At 46.5% G+C, this 18,845-nt stretch overlaps 1 protein-coding gene across 2 annotated transcripts; it reads left to right on the top strand.

Moving 5' to 3' along the window:
* The first annotated feature begins 10,237 nt into the window (after positions 1-10,237).
* LOC119288950 lies at positions 10,238-11,539 on the top strand. Of its 2 annotated transcripts, XM_037568412.1 has the most exons (3): positions 10,238-10,628; positions 10,722-10,860; positions 10,949-11,539. In XM_037568412.1, the coding sequence occupies exons 1-3, from the start codon at positions 10,506-10,508 to the stop codon at positions 11,350-11,352; spliced, it is 666 nt and encodes a 221-aa protein (XP_037424309.1). In that variant the 5' UTR covers positions 10,238-10,505; the 3' UTR covers positions 11,353-11,539. The 2 variants fall into 2 exon arrangements, with proteins under 2 accessions (XP_037424309.1, XP_037424308.1); XM_037568411.1 differs by having other exon boundaries at positions 10,238-10,860.
* Positions 11,540-18,845: the final 7,306 nt, after the last annotated feature.

Here is an 18,845-nt window from a genome sequence, read left to right as displayed (position 1 = left end):
ATGCCAAGACGCCAGCCTCCTCCTTGGTCATAGAACCAGGGTTTGTGTATCAATAAGAGACAGTAAAAAAGGTTTACGCAGGGTCTTAATCTGAAAAGAATCCTTGGAACGGGTCCCTACTGCACGTCTGCTCCTGTGTCTCCGTTGTGCCGTATCCTGGACGGGCGCAGCACGACGTTCATGTGTGAAGCCCCTAGTGCAGGGGTATATGGCCACTAAGCCTTTATCAATGATACTTTTGTGCCGGACTCGTCTATCCGTGTCCGTGGTCTTAATGACCTGTTCCGATGTTCTGGCTGGTGAAGCCATTGTATTGTGGGGCTGTTAAAGCGGCCGCACAATCCTCCGCTTGGGGGAGGTGTTTTCACTGCTTCCCCTTTAAGGAGATGATGCCGCGTGGACCGGGCATCTTAAGCGTAAGAGATGCATAATGCGGTATTGCGTTAAAGCGGGCGAAAGCTTCGCGTCCCAGTAGTGCTTGATAGCGACTTGAGAATGGGACGATGTGGAAAGTCAGCTTTTCGCGATGGAAGTTATCGGCAGAGCCCAAAATAACCTCGAGCCGGAGAAAACCCATGCAATGGGTGTCCGGACCTGGCGTTACTCCTTGAAAGGAGGTTTTGTTGTGGCGAATTCTTTTTGGGTCGATCCCCATGTGGCGGATTGAGTCCTGATATATCAGGTTGAGTCCGCTGCCACCGTCCATAAGGACATTTGAAAACTGGAGTCCGCCAATTATTGGATCGAGTACCAGGGCAGTCCATCCTGGGTTCCTGACACTTCTAGAATAATCCAGATGATCAAAGATGATTGGTTTTGACAACCAGTGGCGGGATTCCTTTGGGATAGGCCGTGGGGCGCGTACCTTTATGGGTGCCGCACGTTTTGTTATGTGGAGTAAGTTTACTGTTTTTACTTCTTGTGGGAAATTCTTTTGTTTCCTGGTACTCTGCTTTTGGGGTTCGTCCTCGTCTTCGCTTGGTGTGTCGAGCCCCTTGTGTTCGGCGTTGAGTCTGCCGGATTGTTTGAAAACCCAACAATCTCTGTGGGTATAGTTAGCAGGCTTTCCGGGAGTGCTGTGTATTTGACATATCCTATCCAAGATTTTGTTTAGGTTGGATAGGTCGTCCCTGTTATCTTGGAGGGGCGGCTTTTTCTGATTCTGTCATGAGCTTTTGAATCCGGCGTTGACTGCCGTGCTCTTCGGACTTTTTTCCTTAGTCCGGCGACGGTCCTTATTGCGTCGTGGTTTTCCGTTTCCATCCCTAGTTTCAGATGTACTTGGGTCACTGGTGCTGCATCTTGCCAACCAGCTGTCCTCTTCTGCGCAAAAGCGGGTCATGAGGCTTGTTAGTGCGGCCATTGTTCTTGGCTTTTCTTGGCCGAGGTGTCTGGCGAGCCATTCGTCTCGGACATTATGCCTGAAAGCGTCCTCGAGCTCTTCCCAACTTCCGATTGTGTTTTCAGGAAGGCTTTTGAGCCAATACCGGGCTGGCCCTTTAAGCTTGAGGGCTAAGTATTTTATGGCGTGGAGGTCATCTCCTCTAGCCATATGTATGTGGAGGATATAATCCTCGATCCAGACTCCAGGGTCTGTTGTTCCATCATATGCCTCTATGTTTACGGGTTTGAATCCCGCTGGAAATTCATAATCCAGGACCTCATCGGTGAAACATAGGGGGTGTGCGGCACCCCTGTATTTGGGTGTGCCGGATTCTGATAATGGCTTTATTGCATTGCTTATGAGAGCTTGCTTTCTTGGCCCGTAAATGGACCTGGCTGGGCCATAATGCGAATCCTTAAGTGGGTCGCATGCCGGCTTAAGTGCGGCGCTGCTTGCCGCTTTATGCTGGCCATGGGGTCATCTATCCGACCGTGTGGCTTTCTCACTTTTGGAATGCGAGGGCTCTAAGGCCTCCTCGTCAAATTTAGGCAGGAGCTTTCTCTTCGGATAGCTTTTAGTGCGGCGACTGTCGCTGTATTTGTCTGTGGTATTGATTACTTTACTCCATCTGATCCTGAGTGCATCTTCCGTAGTTTTTAGCTTCCACTTCTGCTTTTTCAGGCTGCGTGCGGTTGCAACGAGCCGTTTGTGGAGGTTCTTCTGCTTCGTGGGCTTGTCCGGCATAGGGTCGTCCAGAATGCCATTTTCGCCGGGGGAGGGATGTTCGGTTTCTCTATCCGGGTTGTCCTGTTGGGACGGTTGCTCTAAGGCATGCTCGTCGTCTACCGGCTCATCCTGCTCTATGGCTGGGTCTTTATCGAGGCGGGGCTTGGGTCGGCGTTTACGCCGACGCTTTGATTGTTTTTCGAGAGATCGATCCCTCTTTCCATCCCCGTTTTCCTCGTTGTTGCTTCCTTTAGGGGTATCCACCATGTACACATCGTGAGATGAGGTGGCTGTCCAATGCCCTATAGGCGTTGGTTTTTGGTTGTCTCCTGCATCGTGGTCCATACCGTCGATGTCTTCGGAGTCAAAGTCGAGCATGTCGGTTAAGTCGTCGACAATGGCTATGAAGTGGGTGGTGGGTGGGTTTTGAATTTCTTCATCATCCGAATCCCATCCTTGTTGACCGTAGTCCGGCCAGGGCTCTCCTGATAGGGAGAGACTTTAGCGAATTCAGGATGTCGCCGAAGGGCGAGTGCTGAAAGATGTCTGTGGCGGTGAACTCCATTATCGGCGCCCAATCGGATTCGATCGGCAGGGGCGCGGGGAGCTCGGAGTTCGGAAAGGAATCCGGCTCCTCGGAGTCACGGGCCATGCATAGTGCAGGGCTGGAGTTTGGCCCCATCGCCTCTGAGATCGCAGCCCCTGAGGCAGCGTCCAACCGCTGATCCTCGATCGGCGCAGTAGGCTTCGAATCAATGCTCGGAACCGACGTGTGTGCGGCCTCCAAGGCGCTGTTCGGCGGCAGAGCTATATCATGCCCATCGAGACAGTGCGGCGCGCTTGGATGTGGCTTGAATCCGTCGAAGATCAAGTCCCCGCGGATGTCAGCCGTGTAGTTTAGGCTTCCAAACCTGACCTGATGGCCAGGGGCATAGCTTTTGATCTGCTCAAGGTGGCCAAGCGACTTGGCCCGCAGTGCGAAGCCACCGAAGACAAAGATCTGTCCGGGGAGAAAAGTCTCACCCTGGACTGCATCGTTGTTGATGATCGAAGGAGCCATCGGGCCTAAAGGCAACGACACAGAGGAACTCTCAATGAAAGCACCAATGTCGGTGTCAAAACCGGCGGATCTCGGGTAGGGGGTCCCGAACTGTGCGTCTAGGCCGGATGGTAACAAGAGGCAAGGAACACGATGTTTTACCCAGGTTCGGTCCCTCTTGATGGAGGTAAAACCCTACGTCCTGCTTGATTAATATTGATGATATGGGTAGTACAAGAGTAGATCTACCACGAGATCAAGGAGGCTAAACCCTAAAAGCTAGCCTATGGTATGATTGTTGTATGATGAAGTTGTCCTACGGACTAAAACCCTCCGGTTTATATAGACACCGGAGAGGGTTAGGGTTACACAAAGTCGGTTACAATGGTAGGAGATCTAAATATCCGCATCACCAAGCTTGCCTTCCACGCCAAGGAAAGTCCCATCCGGACACGGGACGAAGTCTTCAATCTTGTATCTTCATAGTCCTGGAGTCCGGCTGAAGGTATAGTCCGGCTACCCGAACACCCCCTAATCCAGGACTCCCTCATAGGTATATATAGGAGGAAGAAGTACGTCGGTGGAGCTTCGATGGGCCCACGAGGGTGGAGGGCGCGCCTGGGGGTATAGGGCGCGCCCCCTACCTCGTGCCCACCTCGAAGCTTCCTTGGCGTAGGGTCCAAGTCTCCTGGGTCATATTCGGGAAGAAAATCACGTTCCAGAAAGGTTTATTCCGTTTGGACTTCGTTTGATATTCCGTTTCTTCGAAACACTGAAATAGGCAAAAAAAAAACATCAATTCTGGGCTGGGCCTCCGGTTAATAGGTTAGTCCCAAAAATAATATAAGTGGAAAATAAAGCCCAATATAGTCCAAAACAGTAGATAATATAGCATGGAGCAATCAAAAATTATAGATACGTTGGAGACGTATCAGTAAGTAACAATGTGTACCCATGTGTATCGAGAGTAATCATCAACAATAACAAAGCCATATTGAGATGCCTCATTTGGGACTGCAGAATAATGGTTAGGACCGAAGAGATCCATGTGAAGCAATTCAAATGGACGAGTAGTGGTCATGATAGTCTTCGCTGGATGCTTAGCCTTTGTCATCTTCCCAGCTTCACAGACTCCACATAAGTGATCCTTGAGGAATTTGACATTCTCGATGCCTATGACATGCTTCTTCTTCTCAAGCGTGTGCAAATTCCTCATGCCTGCATGACCAAGTCGTCGATGCCAGAGCCAGCCTTCTGAAGCTTTTGCAAGTAGGCACACGGCTGGTTGTGGTCCTGTAGAGAAATCAACAATATACAGGTCTCCTCTCCTAAAGCCTTCGAAGACTTTGGAATTGTCAGCTTCCATAACCAACACACAACGGTACTTGCCAAAGACAACAACCATATCAAGATCGCAAAGCATTGAGACAGACATGAGGTTGTATCCTAAGGATTCGACAAGCATGACTTTGTCCATGTGTCGATCCTTTGGGATCGCAACCTTACCTAGACCCAATAACTGACTTTTGCCTTTGTCAGCAAAGATGATATGCTTCAGATGCGACGGAGATAATGGAGCATCCATCAATAGATTCTTGTCACCAGTCATGTGATTTGTACATCCACTATCGAGGACCCACTCAGTGGCTTTGGGTTGATCATCCTGCAGATGAATTAGTGCAACTTACGAACTCATATACATCTTCAGTGAAGAATATGACATCAATTCATCAGATCAGTTTCATCGAGCAATAGAACATATAAAGCAGTATGAGGATGTGAGAAATGAAAGTTCATTTCTTCATGGTTAGCCTGCGTCCTATCAGGCATATTCAGGTCTCCAGCAAATTTTTCAGACGATTACGTACGTCTGGAGACCTGACCCTGCAGAAGAGATTAGTTCGTTTTCTTCACCACCCACATCTGAAGGGGTAGCAAAGAGTTCATCACTCTGCGAGCTCCATACGAGAAAGGTGGCATAGAAGCCAGTCCATTTCGTTTCAGATAAGAGGAGTTAGGATAAGCATATGAATAACCAGAGAAATTCTTCAAGGACTTATGAACATGATGATTAGAAGAATAATGCTCATATTCATAGCCCTTAGCTCTTCCCTGCAAAACAGAGTTGTTAGAACGATGATATTCATGTGAGGACTTTGATCCTTTTGAGGAATTTGGTCCATATGAAGAATTTGATCTGGGGTTCCTATTCTTCACAGGTGGTGTCCTGAGCACATTCACCTGAAGACTTTCAAGGCACTTTTTGGGAACCCCGATTTTCTTCATAGGGGACCGTTCCTGCAGTTAGTGCCAACATATCTAGCAAATACTTCACCATTCTGATTCTTGAACAATTTATAGTTGGAGTCAAATGACTCATCAGAAGAATGAGGAGATTCACATGAAAAGCCTGATAGATTAGATGGATCAACTGGAGGTCCCTTTGCAGCAACCCATGAGGTTTTGGGGTACTGCTCAGGCTTCCAATATGTACCATCAGCATTGAGTTTCCTCTCAAAGGCAATACCCTGTTTCCTAGGGTTCCTATTGAGGATGTGCTTTTAAGCACATCACAAAGAGTCTGATGCCCTTTAAGGCTTTTGTACATGCTTGTCATGTACAATTCCTTCAGCCCTGCATCGTCAGTGATACTAGAAATGTCCTCAGATGAGGAATTAGTGGTAGCAGAGGTATGTGAAGAATTTGAAACATTAGCAACATTTGAACATTCAGGTGAAGAATTAGCAGATTCACGTTCAATGCACTTCAAGCATGGAGGAACAAATTCTTCCTGAGAAGCGCTGATTTGTTGAGCAAGTAATGAATCGCGCTCCTTTTGAAGATCTTCATAACTCACTCTTAGCTTCTCAAGGTCTTGCTTTCTTTGAAGAAACTCATAAGAAAGCTTCTCATGATCAGATAAGAGAGTGTCATGTTGATCTTGAAGGGTGTCATACTTAGTATGAAGTCTCTGAAGACTTTCAGCCAAAGCTTTTGACTGATCCATTTCTTCACCCAACATATCATCGCTCTTATTTAGCATGTATTAAACTTTTTCCAAAGCTCTTTGTTGTTTAGTGGCAAGGGAAGCAAGTTTGACGTAGCTGGGTCCAAATTCATCACCAGATTCATCATCACTAGACTCGGATAGGTAGCATTCAGTTACCTTAGCATCTTTTGCCATAAGGTATGATGCAGAAGATGATGATTCTGGTTTGAGTGTCATCGCTTTGAGAGATTCCTTGAAGTCCTCAAACCAAGGATCATGACAGCTTCGATGACCTTCATAGACCTCAGAGAGACGGTCCCAGATAAGCTTCGCATGATCAAGATGCATGATATTCCTGAACTGATTTTGAGACAGACAGGAGCAGATGACATCCTTCGTCGTGAGGTTGAGAAGAGTGTACTTGCGAATGTCATCAGCTTCCGCCATCTTGCATAGATCGGTCAGACCAATCTCAGTGACGGTCCATAGCTCGCTGTTCATCGCCATGAGGCGCTTCTTCATCATGTCCTTTCACTTGGGATACTCATGACCGTCAAAGATGGGGCATGTCACTTTTTTCATACCTGCGGTCGACATAACTAAAACTCCATGCAGTTAAACCAAAATCACACAGAACAAGGGAGTACCTTTCTCTGATACCAATTAAAAGTGCGTTATATCGACTAGGGGGGGTGAATAGGAGATTTTTATGAATTCTTCACTGAGGAATTTGCAGGTGAGGAAATTCCTTAGCGAAGAACTACTAGTACCGGAATAAGTACTCAAAAGTAAACATAATAGAGCACAAGCATAGTCATCATGATGAAATGAAGACAAGCACAGAGTACAGGAAACGTAAGCACATGATAACACAAGATGAAGACAAACAAACTGAAGAAATTGAACTAAGGAAGTTAAGAAAGTCTTCAGTCAAAGTCTTCAAGCACAGATATGAACAAGCACTCAACACAGCTATGAGGAAATGAAAGAGTTGAGGAAATAGAACCAGTAAGCTTGGTGAAGACAATGATTTGGTAGACCAGTTCCAACTGCCGTCTCAGTTGTACGTCTGGTTGGAGCGGCTAGGTATTTAAACCTGAGGACACCCAGTCCCGGACACACAGTCCTCACCATATTCTCCTTGAGCTAAGGTCACACAGACCTCGCCCAATTACTCGTGGTAAGTCTTCAGGTGACTTCTGAACCTTCACAAACTTGGTCACTCAGCAATCTACAATTCCTCTTGGATGCTCTAGACCTTGACGCCTAACCGTCTGGAAGAAGCATAGTATTCAAAGGTAACAAGCGTCAGATCCACGCAGCATCAATCTCTTCAGTGATGCTCAATCACTTTGGGTTTGTAGGTGTTTGGGTTTGGGTTTTGGTTTTCCTCACTTGATGATTTTCGGTCAAAGTCCTCGGAGGATGGGATGCTCTCAAATGACAAGTGTCAGTTTCTCTCGGAGCAGCCAACCAGCTAGTTGTTGTAGGGGGCAGCTATTTATAGCCTAGGGAGAAGCCTGACATGATAAGACATAAATGCCCTTCAATGATATGACCGTTAGGTGGGTAGATATTTTGGGACAGCTGGCGCATAGCACAGTAACGGTCGGAATTTTGAGTATCAAAATCCTTAGGGCTATCATGTTCCTCACTATTTAGGCAATCCGCACTGGCGAATTCCTAACTCCTCAGTCAGAACAAATTTCTCAGAGAATAGAAGAACTCCGTCTCTGTCACTGAAGAATATGACTAAACTATATGAGATTTCTAATGGCTTCACTCGAAGGGATTGGTAGGTGTAGGATTTTGAGTTTAGTATTTCCTCGACCCCCTTTAACAGTATGGTGTTTCCTATGACTTAAGAAAGAGAAAATGAAACTACGAAAACAAAAGTCTTCACGCTTCATATTCCTCAAATGAATACCAAGTCTTCAAGGTCACACCAATTTCTTCACTTTCAAAGTCTTCAGAAAGTCTTTAGAAATCCAAAGTCTTCAGTCGAAGAACTTCATTTTTAGGGGTCGACTTTCTCTGTAAATATCAAACTCCTCATAGACTTATAGACCTGTGTACACTCAAAAGCGCATTAGTCCATTAACCTATAAGTCTCCAATACACTAAAATCACTAAGTGGCACTAGATGCACTTACACCGAGGTGGAGCGCCTTCGTGTTCTTGCACCGGAGGCATCACGCGTCGGTCTCCGCCGTGGTCACCGACCACTACATGACCTCGCGTAGGAGAGCCTCCTCCGGATCAATGGGGACGAAGCGCATACGCTGGCGGGAAGAGCCGTGTGAGGGAGTCCTGGATTAAAGGGTCCTCGGGCGTCCGACCTGTTGGACATGGGCCGGACTGATGGGCCGTGAAGATACAAGATAGAAGACTCTCTCCCGTGTCCGGATGGGACTCTTCTTGGTGTGGATGGCAAGCCTGGCGTTCGAATATGAAGATTCCTTTCTCTGTAACCGACTTTGTACAACCCTAGTCCCCTCCGGTGCCTATATAAACCAGAGGGTTTAGTACATATTAGCAATCATAATTATACATGCTAGACTTCTAGGGTTTTAGCCATTATGATCTCGTGGTAGATCGATTCTTGTAATCCTCATACTCATCAATATCAATCGAGCAGGACGTAGGGTATTACCTTCATCAAGAGGGCCCGAACCTGGGTATAACTTCGTGTCCCCTGTCTCCTGTTACCATCGACCTTAGACGCACAGTTCGGGACCCCCTACTCGAGATCCGTCGGTTTTGACACCGACATTGGTGCTTTCATTGAGAGTTCCACTGTGTCGCCTCAGAAGGTTCGATGGTTCCATCCATCATCTACAACGATGCTGCCCTAGGGGAGGTTTTTCTCCCCAGCCAGATTTTCATATTCGACGGCTTCGCACTGCAGGCCAACTCGCTTGGCCATCTAGAGCAGATCGACAGCTACGCCCCGGGTCACCAGATTAGTTTTGGAAACCTAGATTATGTCGCTGATATCCAAGGAGACTTGATATTCCAAGGATTCATGACCCCAACCTCCGCTCTGGCCTTAGAGCCGGAGCGCCTCGCCAGGACCGAAGACGGGATTTCTAAACCCGCGGGACTATCTGTGGCCACTAGGCCCAGTACTGGAGAGCCGGAGGAAGCAGTGTCGCCGGCAACCATCACAAAGCCGGACTCTTCCCCGGACACTGGCTCCGAACTCTCAGAGTCAGTATCGTGTGGGCCCGGCCAAGTAATTCCCTTCCCGGCATGCTCCACGGATTCTTTTCTCCCTCGACAAACCTCGTCGTTAAGCGAGGCTCTGGACTTGATGCGATCCCTCGTGATTACAGGGGAGCAATGTCCGAACTTGTGACGCCCCGAGACCGTTGCGCCAGGTGTCTTCCAGTTTTTCGCCGTCGTTGCCATGTCTTTCGCTTGCGTGTGCATCTTGTTATTGCATCATGTGCATTGCATCATCATGTTTTCAAAACTTGCATCCGTCCCGGTCTCCTTGTTCTCTCTGTTGTCCGTTCTGAGTCCAGACACATTTGCACGTGCCCGCAGCACGTCCGAAATATTATTTTATAAGCGGCCGGAAAATGTTCTCGGAATGGGTGGAAAGTTGGCGTGCGGTCTTTTTATAGTGTAGATAGACCGCCTGTCATGTTTCATCGCATTCGGAGTTCATTTGATAGCCTAACCGTTAAACTATAGCGGCAGTATAGCCGGTCTATCGTCGGACGTTTTCGGTCTCCGAAAACCGTCGCCGGGCCTCTCTCTTTTATCTTCTCTCAGCCTGAGGCCTTCTGCACAGCCCACTACCACTCACGGTCAGGCCCTACCTAACCTCTCTCGTCAGCCCACGGCCCTCCTCACGCGCGCGTCCGAAAATTATCCCGGACCCGACCCGAGTAGTCGTCACCGTTGGGTCCGGATCATCCCCAAACGTCTTCAAAATATCACCGTTTTCTTATTTGGACGTCCTAGTGTATTTTTCTTGACCGCTCGATTTTAATTGGAGGGACGGATTAGCCCCTAAACTCTCCCTTTTTCCTTATATATACTCCCTAGTCTAAATCTGGACAAAACCCTAAAACCTAGGGCACTTGTCCCATCCATCCCCTCACCGTCGCCGCCACTTTTCCCACCATCTACATCGGGATCTTGCCCGACCCACCAACCAACCCAGCGCCTCCACTAATTTCCCCGAGCAAATCAACCAGCTCCTCCCGATCCATCCAGCCTCCTCCCCTCGATCCACCCATCCACCTCCGTCTCTGTCCTCGCGCTCCTGGCCGCGGCCGCCACCGCTCAAGCGCCCGGAGCAGCCCCCGTCGTCCTTCGCCTGCAGGCACCACTGCCATGCCTCGTCGCCCGCCCGCATGCTCATGGACGGCCGAGGCGGTGCCTCTTTTTTCCCTCCTCTATTCGATCCCGAGTGGATCGTGAGCTCCAGCGCCTCCCCGCCACCTTGCGCGTCCACGCCGCCGGCGACAACAGTAATAGTAGGTCATGCCGCCGGCCTCGTCCCGCTCTTTCCCTTCCCTGGCTCTCTTTCTTCCTTCTTTTCTCTCTCTTTCTCACCTCTCTCTCTCCAGGTGCTCAACCACTCTGCTATCGACCCCGCTCGCCAGGAAAACCACGGCCATGGCTACCCGAGGCTCGTCGTGGGTCATTCAGGACCTCACCGTGCCAGCTCCATCTCTTCCTCGCAGGACCGGGGCCTGCTGCTCGCCGGTGGGCGCCTCCTCTGCCGCTCGTGGTCTCCCTTCCTCTTCTGTTTCCCTCTCCTTCTTACCAGAGAGTCGCCGCCATCTTCTTGCAGCTCGCCAGCCATGGAACTCGGATGCGTGCCCAAAACCGTCTCCATGCGCAGGATTGGCTCCATCCCCAAGGCCGCCGGACCTCGTCTGCTCCGCTGCATCGCCAGATCCGGCCGCCAGGACACTTCAGCGCCGTCGTTTCCTTCCTCCTGTTGCTGTTTCTATTTCTTCAAAAACGAGAGCATCAGTGGCTCGCTCGGTTCAGTCTGGCGTTGACCCCGTCGGCAGGCCCAACACCCCCCTTCTAGCCTGCCTCTTCCACAACCCGGGCCAAAGGCCTCAAGGGCCCGGTGTGAGCAGCTTCCCCACGCCCTGGGCCAGATCTCAGTTTCAGCCTGCTTTATTTTTTCCTATCAGTGAATTTGTTCTTTTCCCAGGATTTACAGATTTGCAGAAAAACCCCTAAGCTCCATGCATATCATATCTCACTAACCATGCATCTTTTGTAAAAACTTTATATATGAAAGATGCTTAGAATTTTGTGTATATTCATATTGTGCAACTTTCATCTATATTTAAAATGTTTAAAATGTTGTTTGTTTAAATTTTGCCTATTGCCATGCTAAAATGATTTATTCCATAACTAAATAACCGTAGTTCCAAACCTAACAAACTTTATATGTAAATGGGGTAGAAAAATGCCTAGTTTAACATGGTGTACTTGCTTTGCATGTTTAACAACTCTAAAATTGTGTTTAGGGCAGATCAGTACCAAACCTAAAATATGCACATGAGGAGTTTCCGGACTTGTGGTTTTGTTGTTCCGGCCTCATTTAAACTTGCCTAGATAGATAGTTTCATTATGCATCACCTCTTGCCATGCTAACAACATTTAATCTTGTTGGGTACATAAACAAGAGAGAACTAAATAAGTCATGTGGTGTTTCATCAATATGCAACGGAGTTGCATGTTGAGCTCCACCTAATTTGTAGGATTGTTTGTGCACTTTGCCATGCCATGCTTCATTATACCGGACATGCATCATACTTGATTGTGCATCATGCCATGTTCATGTGTTGGTTGTTTAGTATGTTGTTTGCTCCTTTCTGGTGTTGCTTCTTCGGGTTGGTTCCGATATCGTCGTGTTGTGAGGATTCGTTCGACTACGCCCGTTTGTCTTCTTCATGGACTCATTCTTCTTCCTTGCGGGATTTCAGGCAAGATGACCATACCCTCGAAATCACTTCTATCTTTGCTTGCTAGATGCTTGCTCTTTTTCTATGCCTATGCTGCGATACCTACCACTTGCTTATCATGCCTCCCATATTGTTAAGCCAAGCCTCTAACCACCTTGTCCTAGCAAACCGTGTTTGGCTATGTTTCCGCTTTGCTCAGCCCCTCTTATAGCGTTGTTAGTTGCATGTGAAGATTGGAGTTTGCTCCATGATTGGAACATGGATATTGTGTTGGGATATCACAATATCTCTTATTCAATTAATGCATCTATACACTTGGTAAAGGGTGGAAGGCCCGGCCTTATGCCTGGTGTTTTGTTCCACTCTTGCCGCCCTAGTTTCCGTCATATCGGTGTTATGTTCCCGGATTTTGCGTTCCTTACACGGTTGGGTTATAATGGGAACCCCTTGATAGTCCGCCTTGAATAAAACTCCTCCAGCAAGGCCTAACCTTGGTTTTACCATTTGCACTGACAACCTACCACCTTCCCTTGGGTTCTGCAGACTCAAGGGTCATCTTTATTTTAACCCCCCGGGCCAGTGCTTCTCTAAGTGTTGATCCGAACTGAGCTGCCTGCGGGGCCACCTCGGGGAAACTTGAGGGTTGGTTTTACTCGTAGCTAGTCTCATCTGAGTGTGCCCTGAGAACGAGATATGTGCAGCTCCTATCGGGATTTGTCGGCACATTCGGGCGGCTTTGCTGGACTTGTTTTACCATTGTCGAGGATGTCTTGTAACCAGGATGCCGAGTCTGATCGGATTGTCTTGGGAGAAGGAATATCCTTCGTTGACCGTGAGAGCTTGTGATGGGCTAAGTTGGGACACCCCTGCAGGGTTTGAACTTTCGAAAGCCGTGCCCGCGGTTATGGGCATATGGGAATTTGTTAATGTCCGGTAGTAGAAAACCTGAAGTTGAACTTAAATTAAATGCACCAACCGCGTGTGTAACCATGACGATCTCTTCTCGGCGGAGTCCGGGAAGTGAACACGGTGTTGGAGTTATGCTTGACATAGGTTGTTCTAGGATCACTTCTTGATCATAGTTTATCGACCGTGCTTTTGCCTTCTCTTCTCGCTCTCATTTGCGTATGTTAGCCACCAAATATGCTAGTCGCTTGCTGCAGCTCCACCACATAACTTTTACCCTTCCTATAAGTTTAAATAGTCTTGATCGCGAGGGTGTGAGATTGCTGAGTCCCCGTGACTCACAGATACTTCCAAAACTAGTTTGCAGGTGCCGATGTTACCGAGCAGGTGACGCAACCAAGCTCAAGGAGGAGTTCGATGAAGATCTTGTCCTTTGTGTTGTTCCGTTTCCAGTTGATCAGTAGTGGAGCCCAGTTGGGGTCGATCGGGGATCTGTGTAGCATTTGGGGTAGTCTTCTTTTATTTTGGTTCCATAGTCGGACCTTGATTGTATCTGGATGATGTAATGGTTTATTCATGTATTGTGTGAAGTGGCGATTGTAAGCCAACTATGTATCTCTTTCCCTTATGTATTACATGGGTTGTGTGAAGATTACCTCACTTGCGACATTCCTTTCAATGCGGTTATGCCTCTAAGTCGTGCTTCGACACGTGGGAGATATAGCCACATCGAGGACGTTACAAGTTGGTATCAGAGCCTTCCCTGACTTAGGAGCCCCCTGCTTGATCGAATCGCTGGTGTTGTCGAGTCTAGAAAAAAAGTTTTGAGTCTTATAGGATTATATATATATATATATATATATATATATATATATATATATATATATCGGAGAGTAGGATTCTTTTTACTCCTCAGTCCCTTCGTCACTCTGGTGAGGCATCCTGACAGAGTTTTGACTCTTCTCTTCTCAAATTTCACTAAATTTTTTTAAGGATCACGCGGGTATCTTGGAATTGTTCCGATGGTTTTGTGACGAGAACATTGTTCTTGGTGCCTCCTGATATTTAGGGGTTGTGGCAGTGTCCCGGGGAGTTGAGCTCCGAGGTGTTGTCGTCACAATTTTATCGTTGCAGTTCTAGAATACCTGAGTTTCGCCGACATCGAAAATCTCTTTTATGCAGTTGTTGGTGAGATAACCTCAACGCCACCCAGTACTGGGGCGGGAGTTCGGGAGTATTGCCATAACTCGTATAACGGATGCTTTTCGAAGGTTGAGGTAAATGATTTCCGAAAGTTTTCTTGGTTATGTTTTGAAGGATGGATACAGCTGGATGTAGGATTTGCTAGTTTTGGGTGAGATATTATGCTTCCCCTGTATCCCCAACACCTGATTGCATAACCGGAAAGTTTCGGGAGTTTATAAGTGGGAATTCAAGTAGCTCCAAGGATATCTTTCCGACAGATGTATGATATAAAATTGGGGTTCGACGTCTAGTGGTCCGCCTATCCACGGTTGGTTTTACAGTGGTCTCGTTGTGTCTTAAAGAGTCCTTGGCTATGCCGACTCGGGGACGCTTCGTATGTCATGTGCACTGCCTTGTACATGATGGTGCTGTACGATCGAGCCCGTGTAGGCCCCACCACGAAAACTTCGGACGAAATCTCTATCATCTGTTTGTTTCGGCTTATTTCGCAAGCCAATCCTTTGTTTTGTTTTCAGTTGTGGTATTCGAGTTGCTTCAATGTCAAATGTTGATTCCATACCTTTCCTAAGCACTGTTCTCATATTTGTATGTGAATACCAATCCTTCTCGATCATCGAGCTTGTCATCTAAATTTCTTCTCAACCGGTGTGCTCCTCTTCAAGTGGATCCGATCATGTCAACATTCACAAGATCACCTCTCAGTTTTCGTCAACGGTGATCATTTCATTCGCCCCCAAGCTGCCTTTGTTTTTCCCGCCCTCCCACCCTTGTTACTTCAAGGTCTCGGATTTCTTTATCAAGTATCCATCTTATGGATGTGAAGTTTTTTCGTTCTTTCCGTCAATGTTTTTATCCGGTGATTCACAGGAAGATTCTAACGGAGGTTCAAGTTCATCATCCTTCGTGCTTTTCCTTCTCCGGTGGATTCAATTCGAGTTTTCAGTGTTGATCATATTCTTTTCTTTGTTTCTAATGCTATTCACATGTCGGTGCACCTCATAATCATTCCCCGCTTGCTATTCTATTGTTCCAGAGTGCTGAAGATATCTCAGAAGGCTCTTCTTGTTATTCAAGATCCGTTCAACCTATTTCGAGGTGGTTATCTCTTTCAAGCCATTTAATTCAACTGGTGCATTCTCCTTTTCAAGTAATCATTTCAACGGTGTTTCTTTTGAGTGGGCCCTAACCCACAGGTCTTTTCCCAGGATCTTACCTGACTCTTCTTATTTTACCGGAGTTATCCTAAATTCTTTTGAAGTTTGACGTAAGTATGAATTTTCATCAGTCAGATGGTTTTCTCCAAGATATGTCAAATTCTTTTCGTCATTAGTTCAACCATTCTAATTTTCCATTCCGGAGTGCCTGAACAATTCTTGGTGGTGTTTCTCGTTGTCATTCTCTGCATTTGAAGACTGAAGAAGATTTTTCTCTCAATCTTGCTGCATTCTCTTCAAGATTTGTGATTCTAGCTTGTTACCATCCTCTCATAATTTGTTTTGATTGTGAGAATTCTTTTCACCTATCCGGAGCAATTCAAGAGTCTTCTCAGTTTGTTATCCGGAGTCCATCAGTTCAGGTTTATTCATTCTGAGCTTTCAGTTGTCATTCTCCAATCTTACCGGTGCATCGTTCAAATGATCTATAATTAGTTCGTGATCCCTTCGTTCTCATGTATCTAGATTGTCTCAAGTATCTTCGTTCTTTTTATAATTCTTCCCGGTGCTTCTTTATCTTTTCTTCAATCGTTTTCAATTCTTACGGTGGTTCGTTCAAGATTTCTCTTCCGTCTTTATCATATCAATTTATTCATTGTTTCAAGCATTTCGGTGGTTCGTTGAAGACCTTCTCAAGTTGACGCTATATCTATCTTAATTCCTTTCTATGAGAATAAGTAGTATGCCAAAGCCATCGATTGTCACCAATTTAATTGGTGAGGGATACGCATAATGTAATTCTTATTCTTGCTTCTTCCAAGTGATTAATTCTTTATTCCCGAGGCTCATCAAATTCCTGATTTCAACTGTTGCATCTTCTCTTTTTCCCAGAGTTCCAACCTCTTTCAATTATTTCACCACGGAGATCCATCTAATCATTGCAAGTCTTCACCTTGTGTTTTCAACTTCTCTTTCCTTTCGTGTGATTATTGTTTTGTTACCGGAGTTCTTCATGGAGGCTATACATGATGGTTCATCAAGGATTTATTTCCTTCTTGAAGCATTCATCAAGATTCTTTTTAGAGGAGCTCTATCATTCTTCATTTGGCATTCCGGAGTGCAATTCTCTCTTCCGTATCATTGGAGGTGGTATTATGTCACTCTTGATAATCTGAGTTCATGTTTCATGATTCACATGTTGTTAAGAATGAGATATATTAAATCCATCAATCTCGTCATTGGAATTATCTTGGGTTATATTTCACCTAAAAGCTTTTCCCTAAGGATTCTTGCTATTTATGGTGCTTATAAATGATCCAAGTTCTTCATTTACCCTCCCAGTGAAATAAGTTTCTTGTCTCCTTGTTCATATCAATCCAATCTTGTTTCCATTTATGGCGGAATTTCACCTCAAGTTTTCAGATGTTTTCATAAGCCCACGAGCAGCTTATTGTTTTCGTTGTTGATTTTTCAACAACTCCGTTCAAGCCTTATTCGTAAGGATGTTTTATTTCAAATTCATCTATGGGAAGAGTTATCATTTTCTTCTCCATAATTTAATTCCAATGATCTACCTTCTATTCCTTCATCCGGAGGCATTGTGATGTTTCTCTTTTCTCTCATCATCTCGAATTGTGAGGATCGTCTTCTTTCATGCTTATCTTTTGACCGGAGTGTCATGCCCTCTATTCTAGTCCTCCCATCTTATCAAGTTTTCCATCCCTTCTCAACCGGAGTGTTGTTTGAAATCGTTCTACCCTTGTGCCATTCTTTCAATAGTTTCGGAGGCAGTGTCTTGTTGATTTCATCAAGCATACTCTCATCTTGTCAAGTTCTTATTCAATTCCTTTTCTTTCAGTCGGAGTGCTGTCCAAATTATATTATTCTTAATCCTTCTCTATCTTGACTTTACCGGGGTGGTTTCAATATATATCTTGCCATTCAACCTCAAGGTTTTTCGCAATGTTCTTTGTCCCTCTTTTCTAACGGAGTGTTTTCGACTTTGTTCACCTTCGTTGTATTCTTTTCTCGAATTTGTTCAACCTCGTAAGGTTCTTTGGTTTAACTCGTTTGTCAAGAAGCAACTTAGTTTTACCTCTTCTCTTTCTCTTCCGTTTTCTCTCTGGTGCCATTCTAGATCTCGGGACGAGATCCTCTCGTAGTGGTGGAGTGTTGTGACGCCCCGACACCGTTGCGCCAGGTATCTTCCAGTTTTTCGCCGTCTCTTCTCGGCGGAGTCCGGGAAGTGAACACGGTGTTGGAGTTATGCTGGACGTAGGTTGTTCTAGGATCACTTCTTGATCATAGTTTCTCGACCGTGCTTTTGCCTTCTCTTCTCGCTCCCATTTGCGTATGTTAGCCACCAAATATGCTAGTCGCTTGCCGTAGCTCCACCACATAAGTTTTACCCTCCCTATAAGCTTAAATAGTCTTGATCGCGAGGGTGTGAGATTGCTGAGTCCTTGTGACTCACAGATATTTCTAAAACCAGTTTGCAGGTGCCGATGTTACCGAGCAGGTGACGCAACCAAGCTCAAGGAGGAGTTCGATGAAGATCTTGTCCTTTGTGTTGTTCCGTTTCCAGTTGATCAGTAGTGGAGCCCAGTTGGGGTCGATCGGGGATCTGTGTAGCATTTGGGGTAGTCTTCTTTTATTTTGGTTCTGTAGTCAGACCTTGATTGTATCTGGATGATGTAATGGTTTATTCATGTATTGTGTGAAGTGGCGATTGTAAGCCAACTATGTATCTCTTTCCCTTATGTATTACATGGGTTGTGTGAAGATTACCTCACTTGCGACATTGCTTTCAATGCGGTTATGCCTCTAAGTCATGCTTCGACACGTGGGAGATATAGCCGCATCGAGGGCATTACAGAACTACGCACAACCCGGACTAGGGGCTGAGAGCGGGGAATTTTACGTCCCACCCACCACCCATTTATAGCCACTATCGAGGACTTAACAGACATGCTCGATTACGACTCCGAAAACATCGACGGTATGGACGACGATGCCGGAGAAGAGGAGGCCCAAAACCCGCCGTTTACCGGACGCTGGAAGGCCACCTCTTCGTATGACGTGTACATGGTGGATACACCCAAAGAAGCTAACGACGATGACAAAGAAAACCCAGTCAAGAATAAACCTCCTGAGATACAACCAAAGCACCGACGGCGCTGCTCTAAATCACGGCGCATGAAAGACAGCAATACCGGCACGAGAGACAACAATACTCCGGATGATGCCGAAGACCAAGAAAACCCCGTCGAGCAAAACTCTGAACAAGATGATCGGGAGGATGGGCAAGTTAGCCCTGATGAACAAGCTGCAAACGAAGACTCGGAGGACAGTAATTACCTTCCACCCTCCGAGGATTAGGTGAGCCTCGGCGATGAAGACTTTATCGTGACCAAGGAACCTCTCGAGCAGGAGCGCTTTAAGCAATGGTTAATAGCCACTTCAAGGAGCCTGAAAAAGAAACAACATCAGCTTCAGG

The sequence above is a fragment of the Triticum dicoccoides genome, chromosome 4A (genome assembly GCF_002162155.2).
Source record: "Triticum dicoccoides isolate Atlit2015 ecotype Zavitan chromosome 4A, WEW_v2.0, whole genome shotgun sequence".
NCBI lineage: Eukaryota > Viridiplantae > Streptophyta > Magnoliopsida > Poales > Poaceae > Triticum > Triticum dicoccoides.
This window is presented reverse-complemented; position numbering and strand designations above follow the sequence as displayed.